General features: G+C 35.4%; 2 protein-coding genes across 2 annotated transcripts in view; both read left to right on the top strand.

Moving 5' to 3' along the window:
* The first annotated feature begins 132 nt into the window (after positions 1-132).
* clrn1 (clarin 1) lies at positions 133-13,787 on the top strand. The gene is made up of 3 exons (XM_051862180.1): positions 133-720; positions 5,844-6,023; positions 10,608-13,787. Exons 1-3 carry the CDS (start codon positions 468-470, stop codon positions 10,871-10,873), a joined length of 699 nt encoding a protein of 232 aa, XP_051718140.1. The 5' UTR covers positions 133-467; the 3' UTR covers positions 10,874-13,787.
* Positions 13,788-13,920: 133 nt separating this feature from the next.
* mindy4b (MINDY family member 4B) overlaps positions 13,921-22,075 on the top strand; it is a 29,420-nt gene continuing 21,265 nt past the window's right edge. The window contains exons 1-4 of the mRNA XM_051862196.1: positions 13,921-14,204; positions 18,798-18,892; positions 18,976-19,003; positions 21,685-21,858. Of these exons, the coding sequence (XP_051718156.1) occupies positions 18,798-18,892; positions 18,976-19,003; positions 21,685-21,858 (297 nt within the window). The 5' untranslated portion in view covers positions 13,921-14,204. The remainder of the gene's footprint in view (positions 14,205-18,797; positions 18,893-18,975; positions 19,004-21,684; positions 21,859-22,075) is intronic.

Below are 22,075 nucleotides of genomic sequence, written 5' to 3'. Positions count from 1 at the left end.
GTTAATTAATGTTGTTACAAATGAAACCTCATCGCAATGTGTTACCCATTTAGCTATCCATAAATCCTCCATCTTATCACACGTGATAAACTCCATATTTAAAGTTCAACTGTAGCAATGAAATTGCTTTATTAAATGCCGCCAGAGATGTTGATCTAGTAACCAATCCAGTGTAAGGTCACATCATGCCCGATCACTGGTGCAAGACTTTCAAACCGGTTGCTTGGTGACGGGGTACAGTGAACGCGCTTGGCGTAACACTATCCAGAGAAGACATTGAGATACAACTTTACTCTCTAACATGCGTATTGAGCATTAGATATCACTTTATACCATTCGTGTTTTTAGACTTGAGGGTAAATCGACAACAGCAGCGATGTTTTTATCCCTGTTAGATTACAAAAAGTTTGACGTGTGGATATCCATTGATTACTGAGGCTGTGCTCGTCTCCGCGTTGTCAAACACAATGCCTAGCCGTCAAAAGAAAATTATATTCTCTATTGCGGGCGTGCTTTGCTTTGGTTGTGTTCTGGTCGTGGCGGCTGCGATGGGGACTCAGTTTTGGGTTCAAGCGGTTGTTCTGTGCAAGACTGGCGCACAGATCGTCAACGCATCGGGAGCAGAGCTGGAAAAGTTCATCGGAAGGGCGAACTACGGACTTTTCCACGGGAAGGGGATGAAACAGTGTGGTCTGGGAGACAGACCCTTTTATTTCTCCTGTGAGTAACTTAATCATCTTAAGAAATTAAATTATAGTAAAATGTCTTAAAGGGTTAGTTCACCCAAAAATGAAAAGTTACCCCTTAATCTATTCACCATCAAGTCATCCTAGATGTACAGTCACACCAAAAAATATTCAGACATTTTTTATATTTGTGATATATTTTTACTAGTGGGTGCAGGATACTATAGTTCATTTATGTAAGTTAGGATAGCAAAATAAAGTAAACTGTGACATATTATACCCAAAAATTCTTCATACAGTGGACTACCAGTACAATTGATAAAAATTTGGAACCAAAAATTATTCAGACACTTTGACCTGACCGTGTTTTGCTTAAGTGTTATCTGACATAATTAAGATTATTTTTTTCTGACAGTTTAACTCTGAGATCTTGTCTTATTTTATTACCATTTTTTTTTTTTTAAACTATAGTGAATAAAATGTATTAATGAATGAAATGTTCAAGGTGTCTGAATAAATTTTGGTTTGGCTGTATGTGACTTTCTTCTTTCAGACGAATACAGTCAGAGTTATATTAAATAATGTCCTGGCTCTTCCAAGCTTTATAATGGCAGTTAATAGAGAATTTTGAAGCCCAAAAAAGTGCATCCATCCATCATAAAAGCAATCCACATGGCTCCGGGGATTTATCGAAGCAATGTGTTTTTGTAAGAAAAATATCCATATTTAAAACTTTATAAACTATAATAACTAGCTTCCGGCAGATGGCTGTACGTGTCAATTTACAGCGAAAGAGTAACTTCTGACCCAACGTAATGACTAACGTGGAAGAGCAGAGGAGAGAGCAAAACAAACGAATTAGAAGTCTAAAACGAGAATTTTTAAAGAGAAATTTCGGAGGATTTTGATATAAGAGAAAAGGAGCCTGAGTTTGTTGTTCAGGCCTATTTGTTTGAACAGCGAGAGGCGTCTAAGCTTACGATACTCCTACATTGCGTCAGGGGTTACTCTTTTGGCGCAAGTCGATGTGTGTATAGCCGTCTGCCGGAAACTACATATTTTAGTTTATAAAGTTTTAAATATGGATATTTTTCTTACACAAACCCATTGCTTCTCTTCAGAAGGCCTTTATTAACACACTGGAGTCGTATGATTTACTTTTACAATGGATAGACGCACTTTTTTGGGCTTCAAAATCTCATCCTCTATTTACTGCCATTATAAAGCTTGGAAGAGCCAGGACATTATTTAATATATCTCCAATTGTATTCATCTGAAATAAGACAGTCATACACACCTAGGATGGCTTAAGGGTGAGTAAATTTTCATTTTTGGGTAAACTATCCCTTTAAAAACACACCAGAAATATAAAGAGTAGCCTATACTTCAGGGCTCTAGCAATGCAATACAAGACAAATTGCAATACTACATCCATATGCGACTCCAAAAGTATTTGGACAATTAAACGCTTAAATTGAACCAATGTCGTTGCAATAAATAAAAAGCATAATTCACAAATGTTTGTTTAATAATAAAACAATAGATATGCTGTATAAAAAGAAGAAAGTATTGTGATCTTTGTGGTTGCAAATATTAGTGATCACTGATCAGAAAAGCTCTTGCATCATTTATTTGCAGGTGCCACTGTCTTTGTGATTTTGTGTCAAATTCATACATTTTTAAATGTGGCTCCCCTGAAGTTATTAAATGGTATCAGAAGACTATAGTGCATGGGTCATATGGGCTATTATTCTGCTTTTGCATCCTTTTTGAAGCCTTAAAAGCTCTAAATAAATGCTTGGAAAAGAGCAACCAATGTATTCTCCTTTTTTCTCCTTTTGTGTGCTATGGAAGAAAGAAAGTTTTAAAGGTTTAGAACAGCATTAGTTTGAGTACATGATGACAGAATTTTAAATAGATGAAATATACCTTTAACTGTCCAAATACTTTTTGAGGCCATTGACATGTAACAAACCTATTTCAAATTATAAAAAAACAAAAAACAATTGACTTCCACACGTACACACACACACACACACACATTGGGTTTCCATGTTTTATGGGAACTTTCCATAGATTTCCATGATTTTTATACTGTTCAAAGTACACTATATTGCCAAAAGTATTGGGACACCCCTCCAAATCATTGAATTCAGGTGTTCCAATCACTTCCATGGCCACAGGTGTATAAAATCAAGCACCTAGGCATGCAGACTGCTTCTACAAACATTTGTGAAAGAATGGGTCGCTCTCAGGAGCTCAGTGAATTCAAGCGTAGTACCGTGATAGGTTGCCACCTGTGCAATAAGTCCATTCGTAAAAATTTCCTCACTACTAAATATTCCACGGTCAACTGTTAGTGGTATCATAACAAAGTGGAAGCAATTGGGAACAACAGCAACAACAGCATGCTGAGGAGCACAGTGCGCAGAAGTCGCCAACTTTCTGCGGAGTCAATAGCTACAGACCTCCTAGCAGCTGCATCCAAGCCTTACATCACCAAGTGCAATGCAAAGCGTCTGATGCAGTGGTGTAAAGCATGCCGCCACTGGAGCAGTGGAAACGTGTTCTCTGGAGTGACGAATCATGCTTCTCCGTCTAGCAATCCGATGGATGAGTCTGGGTTTGGCAGTTGCCAGGAGAACAGTACTTGCCTGACTGCACTGTGCCGAGTGTAAAGTTTGGTGGAGGGGGGATTATGGTGTGGGGTTGTTTTTCAGCTGTTGGGCTTGGCCCCTTAGTTCCAGTGAAAGGAACTCTTAATGCTTCAGCATACCAAGACATTTTGGACAATTTCATGCTCCCAACTTTGTGGGAACAGTTTGGGGATAGCCCCTTCCTGTTCCAACATGACTGTGCACCAGTGCACAAAGCAAGGTCCATAAAGACATGGATGAGCGAGTTTGGTGAGGAGGAACTTTACTGGCCTGCACAGAGTCCTGACCTCAACCCGATAGAACATCTTTGGGATGAATTAGAGCAGAGACTGCGAGCCAGTCCTTCTCGCCAACATCACTGCCTGACTTCACAAATGCGCTTCTAGAAGAATGGTCAAAAATTCCCATAAACACACTCCTAAACCTTGTCGAAAGCCTTCCCAGAAGAGTTGAAGCTGTTATAGCTGCAAAGGGTGGGCCAACTCCATATTAAACCCTACAGATTAAGAATGAGATGTCATTAAAGTTCATGTGCACATAAAAGCAGGTGTCCCAAAACTTTTGGCAATATAGTATATATATATTCTATCCCCTACACCTAAACCTACCTATCTCAGAAAACTTTCTGCATTTTTACATTTTCAAAAAAACATGTATGATTTATAAGCTGTTTTCCTCATGGGGACCAAAAATGTTCCCACAAGAACAAGGATTTCAGATATTGCCATCTTTGTGGGGACATTTTGTCCCCATAACGTATAGGAATAGCTGAACCACACACATACACCATTTTTTTCAGGTATCATCAATGCTTTGGAAAATTTTTCCTGTATCCTCCAAATGTCATCACACATGCATAGCAAGTAAAGCCCCTTAATAGTTCTATTAATATTTAAAGGGTTAGTTAACCCCAAAATGAAAATTCTGTCATTTATTACTCACTCTCATGCAGTTCCAGACCTGTAAGACATTCGTTAATCTTCGGAACGCAAATTGAGATATTTTTGTTTAAATCCAATGGCTCTGTGAGGCCTACATAGGTAGCAATGACATTTCCTCTCTCAAGATCCATTAATGTACTAAAAACATATTTAAATCAGTTCATGTGAGTACAGTGGTTCAATATTAATATTATAAAGCGATGAGAATATTTTTGGTGCGCCAAAAAAAACAAAATAATGACTTATTTAGTGATGGCCAATTTCAAAACACTGCTTCAGGAAGATTCGGAGCGTTATGAATCAGCGTGTCGAATCATGAATCAATCGTGCCGCGCACCAAAAATATTCTCGTCGCTTTATAATATTAATATTGAACCACTGCACTCACATGAACTGATTTAAATATGTTTTTATTACATTAATGGATCTTGACAGAGAAAATGACATTGCTGGCTATGAAGGCCTCACAGAGCCATCGTATTTAAACAAAAATATCTTAATTTGTGTTCCGAAGATCAACGAAGGTCTTACGGGTGTAAAACGGCACAAGGGTGAGTAATTAATGACAGAATTTTCATTTTTGGGTGAACTAACCCTTTAAGAGTCAAGGGGACTGCTTTAAGAGACATCTGATTCATTAGAACCAAGTGGTATGTAGCTTTTCAGTTTTTCAGTTTTATCTTGAGTTTTGGGAGGGATTTGTCTCATTTTATGGGGCTCAACCGATGGATCATTTATGACAGCTTCATGTACAACAGCATTCTTTCCTAATGAGATCTGGAAAAGGCCCAGATTCCAGAGCCAGCCGTTTAGCAGAACAAAAGAATATTGTCATCGTAAATTTGTTTTTACTCACAAGAAGATGCATGAAAATTGAGGACAGAAAGTTTAGTTTAGTTTTATTTTATTGTCCATTCTGTTTGTCACAGAGCATAAATGTGTCTTTGACACTGTTAACGCATATAGGGTATCCACAAATACATCCACATAAATGCTTACATATCGTCACAGAGTTAAACGGAATTTGACTAAACTGCATAATTCCTTGACACATGTCCAAGCATCCCACAATAATATTAAAAAGATAATACTGATAATATTAATGAGGGAAATTATTTTTCATACCTATACAGTACACTGTAAATAATTATTTTATAACTTTAGAAGTTATAAATAAAATTACTGGAGTACATTTTACAAGAAAATACTATTTCAGTATTTCTACTTCAAAATTTCATGTTTAATTCAATTTTATTACTTGGTAATTCTTTGTAAAAAAAAAAAAAAAAAAAAAATGTGAAATTTACTAGCAATTTCTGAGTGAAAATTGTTTCTATGCCAATTTTTCAATGAATCTTATAATGGATCAATCAAAAGGAAACACATGTAACAATCACTCACACAATAGGTAGTGAGATTGGACACATTGATGACAAATGGAAAACTGATTACATTACAGAACATTTTACTCACATATGAATCATAATGATTCATAGCCTCACCTACAGTTTAAACTCAAATGATGGGGATCATGTTAGAAATCTCTTTGGTCTGTGTAGTTTTCCCTGACCTGATGGATGTGGTTCCAGCCAGTCTACATGTGAGCGTGATCTTCTTCTGTGCGGTGCTCATCGTCTTCTCCTCTGTGTCCTGTGCGTTCTTCTTCTACAATGCCTTCGGAAGCCCATATGAGACACTGCATGGACCCCAGGGCCTTTACCTCTGGAACATGATAAGCTGTAAGACCTTACTCAAACATACACACACGCTAGGTTTTCATGTTTTATGGGGACTTTCTATAGACATAATGATTTTTATACTGTACAAACTGTATTTTATGTCCCTTAACTATAAACCTACCCATCACAGAAAACTTTCTGCATTTTAACTTTTTTTTTATTTAAAACACCATTTAGTATGATTTATAAGCTGTTTTCCTTATGTAGTCCAAAAAATGTCCCCACAAGGACAAGGATTTCGGATATTGCCATCTTCCCCATAACATAGGGAATACCTGAACCGCACACACACACAGTATTGAAAGAGTTCCCATATTCCAGATTTCCTTAAATATTCTGTCCAACTCATCAATTAATAATAATAATAATAATAATAATTTAGTAAATAAAATCTAATCAAATGATTTAGTAAATATAAGTAATTAGTAAATATAATACAATTAAAAATGTACTTAAGTTCATAAGAAAAAAACAAAATGTATAATATTATACGATATAAAACGAATTTCAAGCATTTACACATATATTTTTAAATAGAAAGAGTCATTGGCAATGTAAAGTTTTTTTTTTTTACCAGGTCATTAGATGCTTGAATTCTTGAATCTTGAGACAAAATCCAGATCCTGAAGACAGTGTGATAAATATTTCACACATACATCCACTCAAACAGGGTCTATACTGAACCACGTTAGAAACGAGCCTCTACAATTGTCCATCTGTTAGTTGTGAGAAAGTGAGCTCAGCTATCCTGAGAAGAGAGAATTGCATGATAAATAAATAAAGTGATGGAAATGAATGCGCTTGGTGGAACTGGCCAGATTTCCACTCCATCTGTAGTGTCAGGTGCCTCTGTTGTGTTTGTACTGATGGAGGCCATTCAACCTGTCCACACAGCTGAACCATTAAGTCAAAAAATAAAGCAGGATCACTTGCAGTGATGAGAAGACAGAATACTGCAGCGTTCCGAAGCTTTGAGATGCCACTGATTTCATGTAGCTAGCAATTTCATCATGTCATATATACTATAATACTGTAATATGGAACAAGAGCGATATGTCTTTGCTACATTGTGAATATAGTCAGCATGGCTGGAACACTGTACTGACTGAACTGAAGCCAGTACTGGAACTGAAATCTTGTTTTTATATATATATATATATATATATCATATGTAGATACATAAACAAAGCAGTTATCTGAGAAACTTGGGACTATGTTTCTATGTTTCTGTACTAAATCTAAATGCAGCCTCTAATATGGATTTTCAATTTTGAGACACTATAGTTTCTTGTTGAAACAAAATGATATCTCTTCTGCTCATCAAGGCTGCCTTTACTTGGTCAAAAATACAGTATAACACAATTTAAAATACAATTTAAAATAATTATAAAAACTGTTTTGTATTTGAATATATTTTAAAATATAATTTATTGTGATCAAAGCTGAATTTTCAGCATCATTACTCCAGTTTTCAGTCACATGATCCTTCAGAAATCATTCTAATATGATGATTTGCTGTGAAAGAAACATTTTTGTTGTTGAAATCCGTTTTGCTGGTTCATATTTTGTGGAAACTGATACTGAGATTTTTTTTTTTTTTTTTTTTTTGTGATAAATAGAACAAAAGAACATAATTTATTTGAAATAGAAATCTGTTGTAACATTATCATTGTCTTTACTGTCACTTTTGATCAATTTAATGCATCCTTCCTAAATAAAAGTATTAACTTCTTTAAAAAAAGAAAAAAAAAAATCTTACTGACCCACAAACATTTGAATAGAAGTATATTTTCCTTTCAAAGTTTAATTTTAACCCGTTCATTACCTCTTTTAATGAAATAATGTGTCAAATGTTAATGTTAGTTCAACATAAATGAAAATTCTGTTATTTACTCACCCTTGTGTTTTTCTAAACCTGTTTGTTTTTTCTTTTCTCCATGGAGCACAAAAGGAGATGTGTGGTCGCAGGCAAAATATATCCATTGTCTATTGTCAATAGTGCAGTGATGTATGAAGCACAGCTCACAAAGTAGTCACTTTCAAACCAATCTTCTATTGAAACCTTAAGAATAGACAATAAGTCTTATAAAATTCATATACTTTCTTATAAAAGTCTTATAAAATGCTAAGTAATTCTACTGAAAACCATTCAAATATATTGCACCAAGACATCAATGACGGTAAATGCCATTTGTTCTCCTTCTGCGTGTCTCGTGATTAATCATTAAATGCGATAGCTACTCCAAAGGGCAAGACTTTCAGTAATGCTTTGGACTATTCCTCTCAAGACTTGTAATGTGTTAGTCATATGAACTACTTGTGGTATTTTTATGGTACTTTTTCTGCCCTAACAGTATAAATCACTATCCACTAGCATTGTATGAGACACAAAACAGACAGAATTGTTATTTTGGGTTGTATTTGAAGGCCCCAAAAAGGCTAACTGTAGATAAAGTATCTCTTATACTTGCCAAGATAAAGTGCGCTCATAAATGCCAAGATAAGCGAAGTTCCTTTACAGTTAAGGGATGTGGTTAAAACCTAAGCTTCAAGTACACTCAATACACTCTTCAACAGGTTGCTTAGAGACTTCTCTCATTCAAAGCATGAAATGGAAGTTGCTATTGACTTTTCTTCTCTATTGTGACGTATATCCGAGAGAACCGGCTTCTCGAACAAGTACAGATGTGGGGTGGGACTTGATTTTGTCAATCAGGAATTGATTGTTTTTTTGCTATTGGTGGATCTGATGTGAGTGACAGGTTGCCCCACCCTCACTCCAGTAAACACATCACGACACTCTCGACATCTGAGCCGCTGAAGACGCAGTGGATTAATTTTGTTTTTGAAGGGAATGTGCCCCCGGATCTACCTATATGTGTTTTTTTTTTTTCTGCGCTAAAAAGTTTATGTTTTGCTAAAAAGTTCCTGAAGGATAGATCAGTACCTCCAGAAGACGTGAGTAACATTATAGGTTTTTTTATGGATCTTTGCAAATCGCCTTGTGCTAGTTAGCAAGTTCCACAATGAATGTGGCTAAAGTTAAAGGCCAGTTCACACCTCACAGATAAACGCCAACAAACACGTCTGTTGGAGTTTGTTGGATCAGGACGCAGCCTCTGAAATGAGACGCAGCTAGTGTGATACCCCTGTCGGCATCTGTTGCCGTTGGTCGGAGTTTGTTTTCACCCGACTGAGCATGTTTAATCGGTGTTTGTTGGGTCAGGGAATGTCTGAGCAGTGTGGTATGATTTTTCAACAAACGACAACAAACTCTGACGTAATCTGACCTGGCCACAAACTGTTGCCATGACGATGAGCAAGCCCCTTGCAATATGGCTGTATCATGCATTGGGAAGGGCTGATAAAAAAGTGCTCAAATGTTGGAGTTCGTTAGAGCACTTTGTCTAGTACGAGAATGAATCCAGCTCGTTTGTCTTTTTTTAAGTGTGAGCCTCCCTTGTCTGTTCTTTATGTCTATGTCTCTGCTTGCAATAAGCACTGTTAGAAATGAATGAAGAAAATAAGCATTTCTCTGCCACCTGTAAGGATGCGTTAAATTCGACAAAGTGGTTTAATAAAGGGGGTTTTGATCTTGTGAAATATGAAATTTTAGTAGTATACATTTTACTGTTCCAATAATTTTTATATGGGACAATATAAATATACTGCCCTAACAAAATTCAAATTTGTTATAATTTTTACTGTACCAATGGTTTTTTCATGAACCATTAAATCTGGCATATGGCAATGCACATTGAGCCCATTTCGTGGCGCGGTTTCTCAGCCGCCACAGAGCTAAATTCGTTAAAGTGGACACAAGGCCTTGAAATATGATGCTCTGCCCTAATGAGAGCCAAATTTTGAGCACTTTTTACCGTATCAGCCTTTTTTTTTTATGAACCATTAAACTGAGCATATGACAGTGCACACTGAGCTGCCTATTGTGCCATCAGCCTATTTCACACGCAGTTTCTCGGCCTTCACAGGGTTAAATTTGTTGAAGAGGACATGGCCTTGAAATATGACGTACTGCTCTAACAAAAGCCACAATTTGAGCACCTTTTACTGTATCAATCTATTTTTATGGACCCTTAAACTGGGCAAATGCTCACACAGCCGTATTGAGCCATTAGCTCTTGTCACAGCATGGTTTCTCGGCCGTTACAGAGCATGCGGACATAAACCGGCCGTGGTATTAGAGGTATACTGCCCTAAAGAAAGCCAAAATTTGAGCAAATGGATCTTTAATAATTCATGCGCATCTATACTCTCGATTTCTTTAATAAAATGGCAGTGGTGCACAAAGGAAATAGGTTAGTATATTTATCCGGACACTGTAACACATGTGCACGCGAAAGTTTCTTGTGAGCATGCGATAGTTTCTTGCACGCACGTGAAAGTCTGTATATTTTTTTATTTTTGCAAAGGTCCCTCAGGGGGCCCCGTAAGATATAAACTTGCACTTTTGAGATAAAAATTTGCAATTAATTTTTTTTTTTTTTTTTATTCCGTGGCGGAAAGGAGCTTCCATACAGAACAGCTTTTATATTATGCAAAATGTATTATTCTGTTTCCTGACAGGTTTCTGTGCCTGCTTGGTTCTCATTCTGTTCTCCTCTGAGGTCAAGCTGCACCACCTGACCGAGATCATCTTCACCTTCAACGAGGGCAGCTTCGTCTACAAGACGCAAAGCGAGAGGTACGACAGATCCTTCTGGCTCATCTTCCTCACCTTCCTCACGCACAGTCTCAACATCTTGCTCATCCGCCTGGCCGGGATCCAGTTTCCCTTTCAGGAGGCCAAAGAGTCCGATGCTAGCACAGGAGCTGCGGATATCATGTACTGACCATGATAACATCATGTTCTACTTCCTCCCCTGCACACTCGATCCTATCGCAGCGACTAGCAATTCTCAACAGGAGCCTTGAAAAAGCAGCATCCGGTTTGTTTACAGCTGAACAGGCAAGGCACATTTGAGCCTCTTAAGCTGTTCAGACCATGTGTGGCGGTGAACTTGGAGATGCTCGTGTGTCTGGGAGAGAAGGGTTCTTATCTCGCAGTGGGGAGGCGGGAGCGAGGAACTCTCTCTTTCAAACAGTCCGCTGATGGAGCATTCATTCTGTCAATCACTGAAACAATTAACGCACACAATTTCAAACGGCTGATGAAAACACCCTGTAGTTTCCAGTCTGGCTGGGGACATTACAATTTCCTTTCGCTGTGGATCTTTCATAGTCGTAGCACAAAGGGATGCGACAATTGGCAATTCTACAGTGACCCCAAAAAGTATTTTGACACTTAAGCCACACTTGAATATGTATGAATGTCTGTGCATTAGATAACAAAATAATCAAACCAAGCAGCACAAAAAGAAGTTTGTTTATACATCCACTAAAAATCACCAGACGATTACAAAGTTTTGGCAAAAATGGCTCAGAAATGTGAAGTTAGCTCTGAGCAGGGTTATTGTTAACTGAAACTAAAACTAAAACCATAAAAAGCATTATTTCATTATTTGAAATAAAATAAACAACTGAAATAAAATATAAAATAAATTACACTTAAATAACTAAAACTCAATACTAAAAGTAAAACCTAAACCTGAATAAAAACCTTCAAAACTAATAGTAATAAAAACACACAACAAAATTACTAAAACTTTAAAATTAAAAAATTAAAACAGAAAATATTCAAATAAAATCTAATTCAAAATATGTAATAAAAACTATAGGCTAATATTGTATCAATGATACTAAAACACTGGCTCTGAGATAAGATCTAGCATTATTTGTTTACAGGTGCTATGATCCATGTGGTTTGATATTTTGTTATCTAATGCAATGCCATTTATAGATTTTACGTGCGTATTTAGCGTCACTGTATAATGATATTCAAATTTCTGATATTTTCCTACATATCCTTTAAACAAAACAAGGATTGTAATGCTTAAAATTCAAAAAGTCACAACCAAAAAATAAATAAAATAATCATATAATAATATCAATCAGGTATAAAATAATGTGTTGGCTTAAAAAAAAAAAAAAAAAAAAAAAAACAATGCAAATTTTTTTTAGTAAATTTACGTTCAACCAACAAGCTACACTGAGTTACAGGAACTTAATAATTTGTAGCATAAACACAAATTTTCAAGTTGATTATTTTAAAAAATTAAGTCGCACCAACTGCCAGAGTTGTAGCCCTGGAACCAATTAATCTGATCTATTTCAGTTCAAATCAACTGCTATTATAACTTATTTAACATATTTAATGAAGAAGTAAGATATTACTTGTCACTGGCATTAACGCAGTATTTGCTTATAGAGTCAATGTAGTGTTTACCTTCATGTATCTACTCTTCAGCACAATGGTAACCACAAAAACTTCAACATTACAGAAACTCTTTTAAATGTCAAATATAACAGCTTTAAACACTAACAGGTCTTTCCCCTTACTATAACCAAATAAGTTAACACATCATTTCAACATTTATTCTCCTTATCCATTCCTATGCAAAGCATGCTGGGAACTAGAAATCCACTGCCTAATTTCCGAAGAAATTTGAGTTTAAATTACAGATAATATTAAGTTGATGTAACAATCAACATTATTATGTCAACAGAACTCAACAAAATAATGTTTGCAACATAAAAAGTTTAATTAAAACAATAATTTTTAACTTGCAACCATGCATTTATATAAGTTGTGGTAACAGGTCCCCTGAATGACTTTTTAGCACCCAGCTACAACCATGGCTTTAAAATATCAGACACATGTAAAACATTGGCCACATACACACTGTAAAGTTTCAGGAGTGACAGCTGATCAAGTTTATGGAGATATTAAAGTGGAAAGGTGCAGGTCGTGATATGTTGGCCTTGTTTTCAATACAAACATTAAGATTTATCTTGTTTTATTATGGGCTTTGTCTTGTTCGCTGTTTTTTTTTTTTTTTTCTAGCAAGATCTGGCAACAAGAATGAGTCAAAGCTCATACCATTTTTCCCCGCGGTGTTCTTCACACATACAGAAGAGAGACACATCTATGATGAGCATTCAAATACATCATTAACAACTTGTTCAGTTCGGTTTCATACACACTGAGTAGAATTTTAGTAAAATGCAGTTGTCACTCCTGTAAATTTCTGAACTGTGTGTGTAGGCCTGCAGAACGAGATTAATCACTAAAAGGTGAACTACAGCGTGTACGCGGCCATTCATATTGATTAATATCACTTATCAGATGATCAATATAGTTTTAATGTTATCATTAACTCTTATACGTTTAACTACTAATATTCAATAATATTAATCTATTTGCATTTTCTTTATCATAAATAGCTAATTCTTACTTGTGTTATATGTGTTTATACACTCACATTGTGCCAATGTGCCACATTATTGATAACAAAATGTTTAATGAATCAGTAGTTGGTATTTGATGAGATATTGATGAAATATTTCATGAAATATTCTCAAATGGAATTCCTAAACTATGTTTTTACATGATTTTAAGTCAATTCAAAATAATAATACATTAAAAATGTAATTAAAAGACTGTACTGTCTGTTTAGTTATTTGATTACAGTATGGATATAGAATGAAAGGGGCCAAAAATACAACAAAATATGTACAAAAATACACGATTATGTTATGCGTAGGTATCAATTCTGAGAAACTCCTTTTCATTGTTGTTATGGGAGTGGAGCTTTTCTGCCCACAATGCATTCTGTTCCTTTACTCAAAATAAAATTTTCAGTTTCAGTTTCTTTGTAAGGTATTGCTTTGTATTGTATAAACAAACAAAAATGACAGTATTGGATATAGTTTATACATTTTATGAACACAGAATGTATTTGGGAGCTTTAAAGCATCCAGAAACAATACAGTGAAAGAGGAGAAAAGCATCTCTCATCACTGAAGACAATTTAAGAGCACAGCTTTGTTCCCACAGAATTTAAACCAACAGAAAAGAAACAAAGTACCCCACCTGCTGCCAGGAAACTGTAAATGAAAGGAGGCTTTCTGTCATGTTGTGAACATGTGTCTGTCCACCTCCTGAATATAAAGTGTCAGGTATATAAGCAATGTGTTGGTGAAGTTGTTCACACTGAGGTTTGCAGTATTGTCAGAGCTTAAAGGATTCTCACCAGCCAAGCTGTCTCATAAAGAAGAGATAAGGTAGGTTTTTCAAACATTGCAGTGTCAATGAAATGCAGTAATGGCAGGAAGAACATGTTGGTCTGTGGTTGTGTGACAGCTTTAGGTTGACCCAATTTTAAAGCGACTCTGAGTTTGTACAAAAAAAAAAAAAAAAAAAAAAAAAAAGACATGAAATATAATTTAATTAATTAAATCAAGACAGTATTAACAGCTCGATCTTTTGTTCAAAATTATTTTAAAAATTTGGTAACACTTTACAAAAAGGTTTTATTTGTTAACATTTTTTTTTTTATTAACAATGGTTAAAAAAAATGCTATGAATATTGTAATTCATGTTAAAAACAAGAGTTATCAAAAAGTTAAACTGGATAAAAAGAGTGAATTCAGCCCTGATTTATTTGTTTTTTTTATATATATATTTATATTGATTTATTAGCTTATATTTCAGAATAAGCTTGAAAACAAATTCTAATAACTACATAATTTGTTGCCTTACAAATATTCCAAGTTTTCAATGTCCATAAAAAAAAAAAAAAAAAAATTAACTTGCATTATCCTGTATATATTATACTCAGTGGGAAAGCAAAACATGACGTCTCAAACTTTTCACACATCACTGCTTTATTTCCGGAACACAGTCATATTTGCCTCTGTTGTTGGTTAACCAGATGCATGCATGGCCTCATATTTCAGCGTTTGGAATTTTTTTTTTTTTTTTTTTTTTTCTTCAGTTTTTGATCATATTTGATGTGCATAATTTACTGGTGGACATGTTCCTATAGCATTACTATAGCATTAATGTCTACAAAGTATCAGTAGATGCACTATATACAAAGCAAAGATGATTTTTAACAGACTATGTATATATGTATATATATATATATATATATATATATACACACACACCAGTGGCGTGCAGTGGTTTTCTGAAATGAGGAGACAATGACCTCAGTTTATTTTTTTTTTATAAATCAAATGTAAATTCATGTCCTTACTTTTAACGTTGTCACATTTTCCTCGTTAAATGAACATAACTTTACATTACATCAAAAAAGGAACCAAATTCAATTTTATTTTGTATTTTTACATTAACAATGTAATTAATGTTCTATTTATTAAAAGCAAGTCAATCTCATCAAGTTAGTGTTTTAAGCATTTTTACATTTATTCCAAAATAATAACTAAAGGCAGTAACAATTTAAAGAATAGGCTGTATTTTATTTGTGTATTGATTTTCAGCTGTTCTTTTTAATAATCAGCTTGTTTTGGATCACCAGTCATGCTCGGTAAACACAGACACAAAGATGTATCTTTAATTTCATCAAACTGATTGCACACTAAAACCCCTGCAGTCATGTTTTCAGGTCTTTTCACGTTTGATTTTGCCGTGACATAAAGCAGTGATATCTAAGTGGGTGAGCTGTTTACTTACTTTTGAATTAGCCTTTCCTTTGACACCATCATTTTGTTTATACAGACTGACGTGCAGAACGCGCAGGTAAACAGGAGGTGGATTTATCACACAAACCAATCATATCCAATCATAACCGATCATATTCAATCATAGCACGATGGAGGCACTGCCTCCTCTCATGTGACTTTCCCCCATTCATTCTCTATTACCCCCCACTAAACCTTTATAGGGGCTCTGTTCATTCTCTATAGCTCAAGGGAGACACGAGAGACGTGGACTCCCGCTGTAACTTCACCTGCGGGTGTCGCTGGACAGTGTTCTTTTAGAAAAACGAGTGACTTATACATTTTTTATTGTCACATTTTGTAATATTTGCGTTTTTTATTTTTGTATTATGTATTATTTTCTTATCCTAATTTTTTGAGGAGGCACTGCATTTCCTCCAAGGAGGCAAGGGGCCTCCTCGGAGGAAATGCCCCTGATACACACACACACACCATCAAACAAACCAAATGTGGTACGATTTCTATGTTTGTGTGGGACAATGTGGGACATGTTACCAACACTAAAACACAACCTGAAGCTGTTATATAATGTCTATCCAACTTGATAAAAATATCTGTATTCTGCCTTTCAGCTAATAAAAATACTTTGTTCTTTAGTCCCTTCCAGAAAACACCATTGCATCACAATGTAACATAACATGTCTTTATTTTACATGTCATTTAAATTCAACATCACTGAGCCCAAAGGCAGCAGGCATGTCTGTCTGCTGGTTGGTCTATCTATCTATCTATCTATCTATCTATCTGTCTGTCTGTCTGTCTTTCTATCTATCTGTCATGCAGATAACTATTTTTGAATAAGGTGACCAGATTTCTGAAATGGAAACTGGGGACATTTCCTATTTGAGTGGTCAAAATATCAAAGAAAAAAAAGATTTAGAGATGCAGAATATATAAATATGGGCGATATAAAATCTGTATTTAATTATTTAATATTTTTTTTAAATGAATTAATAGCCTATAGCCTATATCCAGAGGCAGAACAAAACAGCCTAGCAGTGACAGCTAGTGTAACACTGTGGTTGAAAAAAAATCCGTCCCTTTCTCACTTTGGTGGTGCGTCGCCCTATTGCCCTAATGAAGAAACCGCCCCTGGTTTTAATACAATTCACAAAAAAAAAAAACAAAAAAAAAAACAACTTTTACACGATTAATAGTAACCACTGTAAAAGCAGTTCAAAATATGTCTGTTATAGCATGACTTTACAAAAGCACGTTACATTACAAAAATAAAACAACATATAAGAAGATAAATATAAAACAGCATTTAACAAATATTTTTTAACATTACTGAATTTAATATTTTAATTTTCACAAGCTGTTTTTAGCTAGCATACTGTACACAGAAATTACAACTGTTTTAACTTTTAACTATTTTTACCTATTATTTTGCATTTTAGACTCATCTTAAGCACACAGTACGTGTATTGTTTTATTTTATTTTTTATTTATTCATATCTGAGTGTACCTTCACCACGTAGTTAAAACGTGTGTGTGTGTGGAAATTGCTACGTTGTGACTGCGGAACTTTTGTGGACGTTTAAAATTGTGCAAAACAATCTCGCACCCTGTTGAGGCCCTGTTATAAAACATACAAACAGTATTAATTTAATTTAACATGAATAGTTAGTATGTTACTACCTTGAAACCGATAACGATGTTTGTTTTGATATTTGACGATAATGGCGCTTTGCTCTGGTCCAGATCCAGATTACGTTCTTCATGAAGTAGCGGCGCGCGCGCGACCAAGTGTAGCTGCACAGCCCCCTCTGTTGGAGAACATGGTCACTATACAATTTCTCCAGCAGGCTGCTGTATGCTCGTCAGGCTTTTTACAATGTATATGCGGGTTGTTTTGAACGAGCTGTAAAACGGGGACATTTCCGGGGACAGCTCCAGTCGGGGACAGAACACCAAAAACCCCGAATGTCCCCGGAAAACGGTCACCCTATTTTTGAAACAGTTCCAAGTCCAACTCCGCTCCACATTTGGATTGACAGCCGTCACAACCTAGGCTAGTGACCGTGTTTACTCCTTTCTTTTCAACCATTGGATAGGATTTAAAAAACGGCTGTTGTATTTGTGTAAGGCGGGATGTTACTTCTGTCGAAGCGCTGTTAAATAAAGGTGAAAAATTACGCAGCAAAAAGAATAAATAAAATGCTTTGGCATTTTTTTAATATTTGAAATAATTTATGACAACTTCTGTTTTATCCTGTAAATTAACTGCACATTTGAGCTATGCTATGTAGGCCTATTTGATTTATGAAAGTTTTCATGGAAGCAATATCATGTTAAATAGGCCTATGGATAATAAAATGAGCAAATAAAAAAAATAAATAAAAAATAAAAAAAACAGATTAGTGATAATTCACACATTAAATAATTAATAATGTTGATTTATTGATTTATTCTATGGAATCTATTACTTGAATAACCCAGACTTTATTATAGGCCATAGCAAGATAATCTGAGACAACCACAAACTTCTGCAATAATTTACAGTAATCAGTAATAAAAGTACTAGTTATGATAATTAATATATTATTAACAATCAATAAATAATAATGAATCAATATATTAACTGCAACTCATTAACCTGTACACCATTTTATAATGATAGGCTACTGTACAGGAAAATAAGATTAATTTCACGTAATTTTATTTCAGCGTCTCGGCCACGCTCCCACCTATACTGTAACATCTGCTGGTATCCAATTACCACTACCTGTATATTTCACAAACAAGTGTTTAAAACTACTACTACTAAAGATAGGCTACGGTACCCGTTTATGGTTATGGAATACAGTATGCCCTATCACTCCATTCATGCACATTAACGCGCTCACAAAGGACGCGTTCTCGGGTTCAAAACCAGATAGACTTAGCGCAACAAACTGTTGCTGACATGCCGTGTTAAATACACAACACTCAAAGAAAAACGCCAGAACGCGTTCTGTCTGTACGCAACCTAAGCAACCCGGAGATTGTCTCACTTATTTATTCTTTTGTGTTGTGTACTACCTGGGGGAGCCCTAGTTGAGACTGTTTCACCTGGAATCCTAATGAACTCGAGTCAGGAAAGTTAGGACTCGAACAAATCTCTGATGTGATGTGTCCTGTCACCTGCAGATGGACGCTGATGTGGACGCGAGCAGTGAACTGGATGAAATCCTCCAGCAGATCGCGGAATTGGACAAATGGAGAGAAATATTTAACTCCCGCGGGTAGGGTACACACGCGCTCTCTGCTGTCTCCTTCTGCTGCCCAGAGACCCTCCATGTTTACTTAACCTGTTTTTACCTTACAGGTTGGAATTACAACAAGGCTATGTTAAAGTAAGTCTTAGACGTTGTTTGTTTTATTTGCATTGCTTAATGTTTTCTATTTCTAAATTACTTGTCTACATGCGTTCATATGCGTTCATTATTCGCGGCGTGACTCGCGCATCGCTATTTTGTTTAGCCTATTGCGATACAAGCTTTCCCTTACGAAAAAGACTATGTAGCCTACTTAAGTAATGTGCAAGTATTTTTAAGTATACTTTATGTAGTAAGAATACTAGTTATCAATGTACTAATAGTAAACTTGTAAGTGTACTATATTTATACTGCTTGGGACTAAATTGGCCCAATTGAAGTATATGTTTAAGTGTAGGCTACTATAAGTGTAACAGTAGTAAACTTTAAATGCACAACTAGTTCACAGCTACGTTTTTCATTTGTACTGCATCTGCACTACAAGTGAACTTACAAGTATACTAGTAGTTTAATATTTTAATACTAGTAGTAGGCTACATTTTTAGTATATGAAAGTTCACTCTTTAAAGTTGGCGCGAAAGAGTGAAGAAGATTTGAAGTAAATTCCTAAGTACAGTACCAGTGGACTAGCCTACACAAAAATTCATATACTCAGAATTAGGAATATATCTGTTTTCTTTATAAATCAATATTATCAAACAATGTACTTTTATACTATACTTTTATAAATATACTTTTAAGTAGGCTATATCTTGATCAAAGACTAAGACCAAGTATAGGCCAAATATACTTAGACTTTTCTGTCAGTATAAGTCAAGTATACTTAAGTGCAATTTTTAGTATATTTCTCAGAAGTACATAAAGTATATTTCCAAGAAGTATATAAAAAGTAGACTGAAAGTATACTTTCTTGTTTTTAGTTTAAAAGAAGTATACTAATAGCACACTTGAATAAACTTCTTTTTCGTAAGGGTTGCGTTTTCTACCCCTTTATAAAAAAAAAAAAAAAAAAAATGGACGTTTTGGACATTGAGAACATTCAGAAATAACATTTTTATAACTTAATCGGAAAGTTAGCAAAACGTTTTTAGAAAATATTTGTTAGCTTGGATGGTTGGAATATAAATGACACTTTTCTTTGAGAGAAAAAGAAAGTAATGCATTTTGAAATGGCACAAGTGTAAGGAAATTATGGCAAAATTTTAAATTTGAACAATTAAAATTCAAAAAAGAATTCCTTTTGAACAGCTGATCAGTTAAAAACGTGTCTTAATAATTGCATTCCGATACATTCTGTTGGTTTTTAATGCAGAACGCATCTGTATGAAGATCCCCTAAGTCTTGCAATCGGAAATGTAACATGCCCTGTGTCAATGTCCTTCTCATGTGGTTTAGTCAGATTTTTCCATAATTGATACTGCAGACACTGTGCTCTCAGGTGGCCGCATGTCATTTCTCCCATGACATGCAGTCAGCCAATCAGATGAGTGTATGCATGTGCCTGTGTGGCTGCCATCCTCTCAACAAACTCAGTATCACAGACTGGAGGAGAGCTGTGTGGGTTTGGTACCACATTAACTGGAAAGCATTTTACTGGGCATATTGTTAATGCCATGTGTGAAATCGAATCTACATGCAATAGTACAGAGCATGTAAAGCCCGTCATGACGGATTATCAGGACCTTCTGCAAACCATCAAGAGTTTGCAGCACTCCAGACTGAGCTACATAGAGCTTCTTCAAGAGGAAGTGAAGAGAAGCCAAGACGTGAGTTCAGATTTGCTGATGGCTCGTTAATCACAAATCTGGTATCATCATATTCCTAAGATTAGTAACTTTGTGCTTTTGGGTTTTCTGATAATATTGAAGTTTACTTTGAAGAGCTGTACTCACAGTTCAGGAAGAAGAAGAGAACAGAAAAAGACAGAAAGAAGATTAAAAATATACACTACTGGTCAAAAGTTTGGAATAATTAAATTTTTTTTTTTTTTTTTTTTGAAAGAAGTCTCTTGAAGGTACACTGTAAAAAATGCATATTTTCACTTTTTGTCATTTTATAGGCAGCGGCTATTTACACTAAGTGAAAATAGCAGCATTTTCTTAGCGATAGATGCTGTTTACACTAGGTGAAAATAGCGATAGATTCTATTTACACCATGTAAAAGTATCAGTTCTTTGCAATAAGAGTAAAGATGCTATCTATACTTTATATTGGCAGATACTATTTGCACCTCAGTATTTTTGTACATTAACAGGATGCAATAAGAGTGTAAATGATTATATTTATTAAAATTATTAAATGGATGCTGCCTTATTGGAAGAATAAAACCCCTCCCTACACCTCCCCCTAACCCTAATAAACACTTTTAATATTATTAAACACTTGTTCGCAGTTTATTTCCACTTTTAGGACATTATTTTCATTTTTATTGAAAATAAATGCGAGCTCGGCAAAAGGCAGATTCAAAACCACATCAATTCAAGCCAGGTCTGCAAGTCTTACTCACTACTGCTGCACCACTGAAGATATTGAATTCCATGCATCTTTTTTAAACCTTGAGTGGCCCAACCATATACTGGTGGGTGGAGCTAATGTAAATAGTGCTTGCCAACAAGGGATGCTATTTGCACTTAGTGTATATAGAAACTCCATATTTGGCATTATATTTTTGCAATCGTGTTTCTTCACTTTTAGACTTTTCTTGTTTCTGCTAAGCACAATGTTATGCTAAATGTTTACACTCTTTATCACTTGTATAGAGACCTAGTGAGAAGATCAAAGCTGATGAGGACAGTGACGACTCTAGACCTACCACTTCGGCCCACCACGTCAGTGCCTCAAACAACCAGTTCACAGTGCCATACTCCATACCTCAAACCCTTGCAGTGTCATCAAGTCTGGGTGGGCAACCAGTGTCACCAGAGCTGGCGGTGGTGAGTTGTGGAACATGACCCTGTCACTTGACCCTCGCTCTCTTGCCTCCCATGTGTCTCACAACAGACATGCGTTGTGTGTGCACAGAAGACAAAAGACAGGATATAGACTCATCACTTATTTATTAAGACTTTAAGCAATAGATCAGGTTATTGTGGGCATTTTAGAATAAACATTTTAGAAATTCACCACTGGTCTAAAGTTTGGAGTAATTAA

Source organism: Ctenopharyngodon idella, chromosome 15, assembly GCF_019924925.1.
Source record: "Ctenopharyngodon idella isolate HZGC_01 chromosome 15, HZGC01, whole genome shotgun sequence".
NCBI classification, from domain to species: domain Eukaryota; kingdom Metazoa; phylum Chordata; class Actinopteri; order Cypriniformes; family Xenocyprididae; genus Ctenopharyngodon; species Ctenopharyngodon idella.
This window is presented reverse-complemented; position numbering and strand designations above follow the sequence as displayed.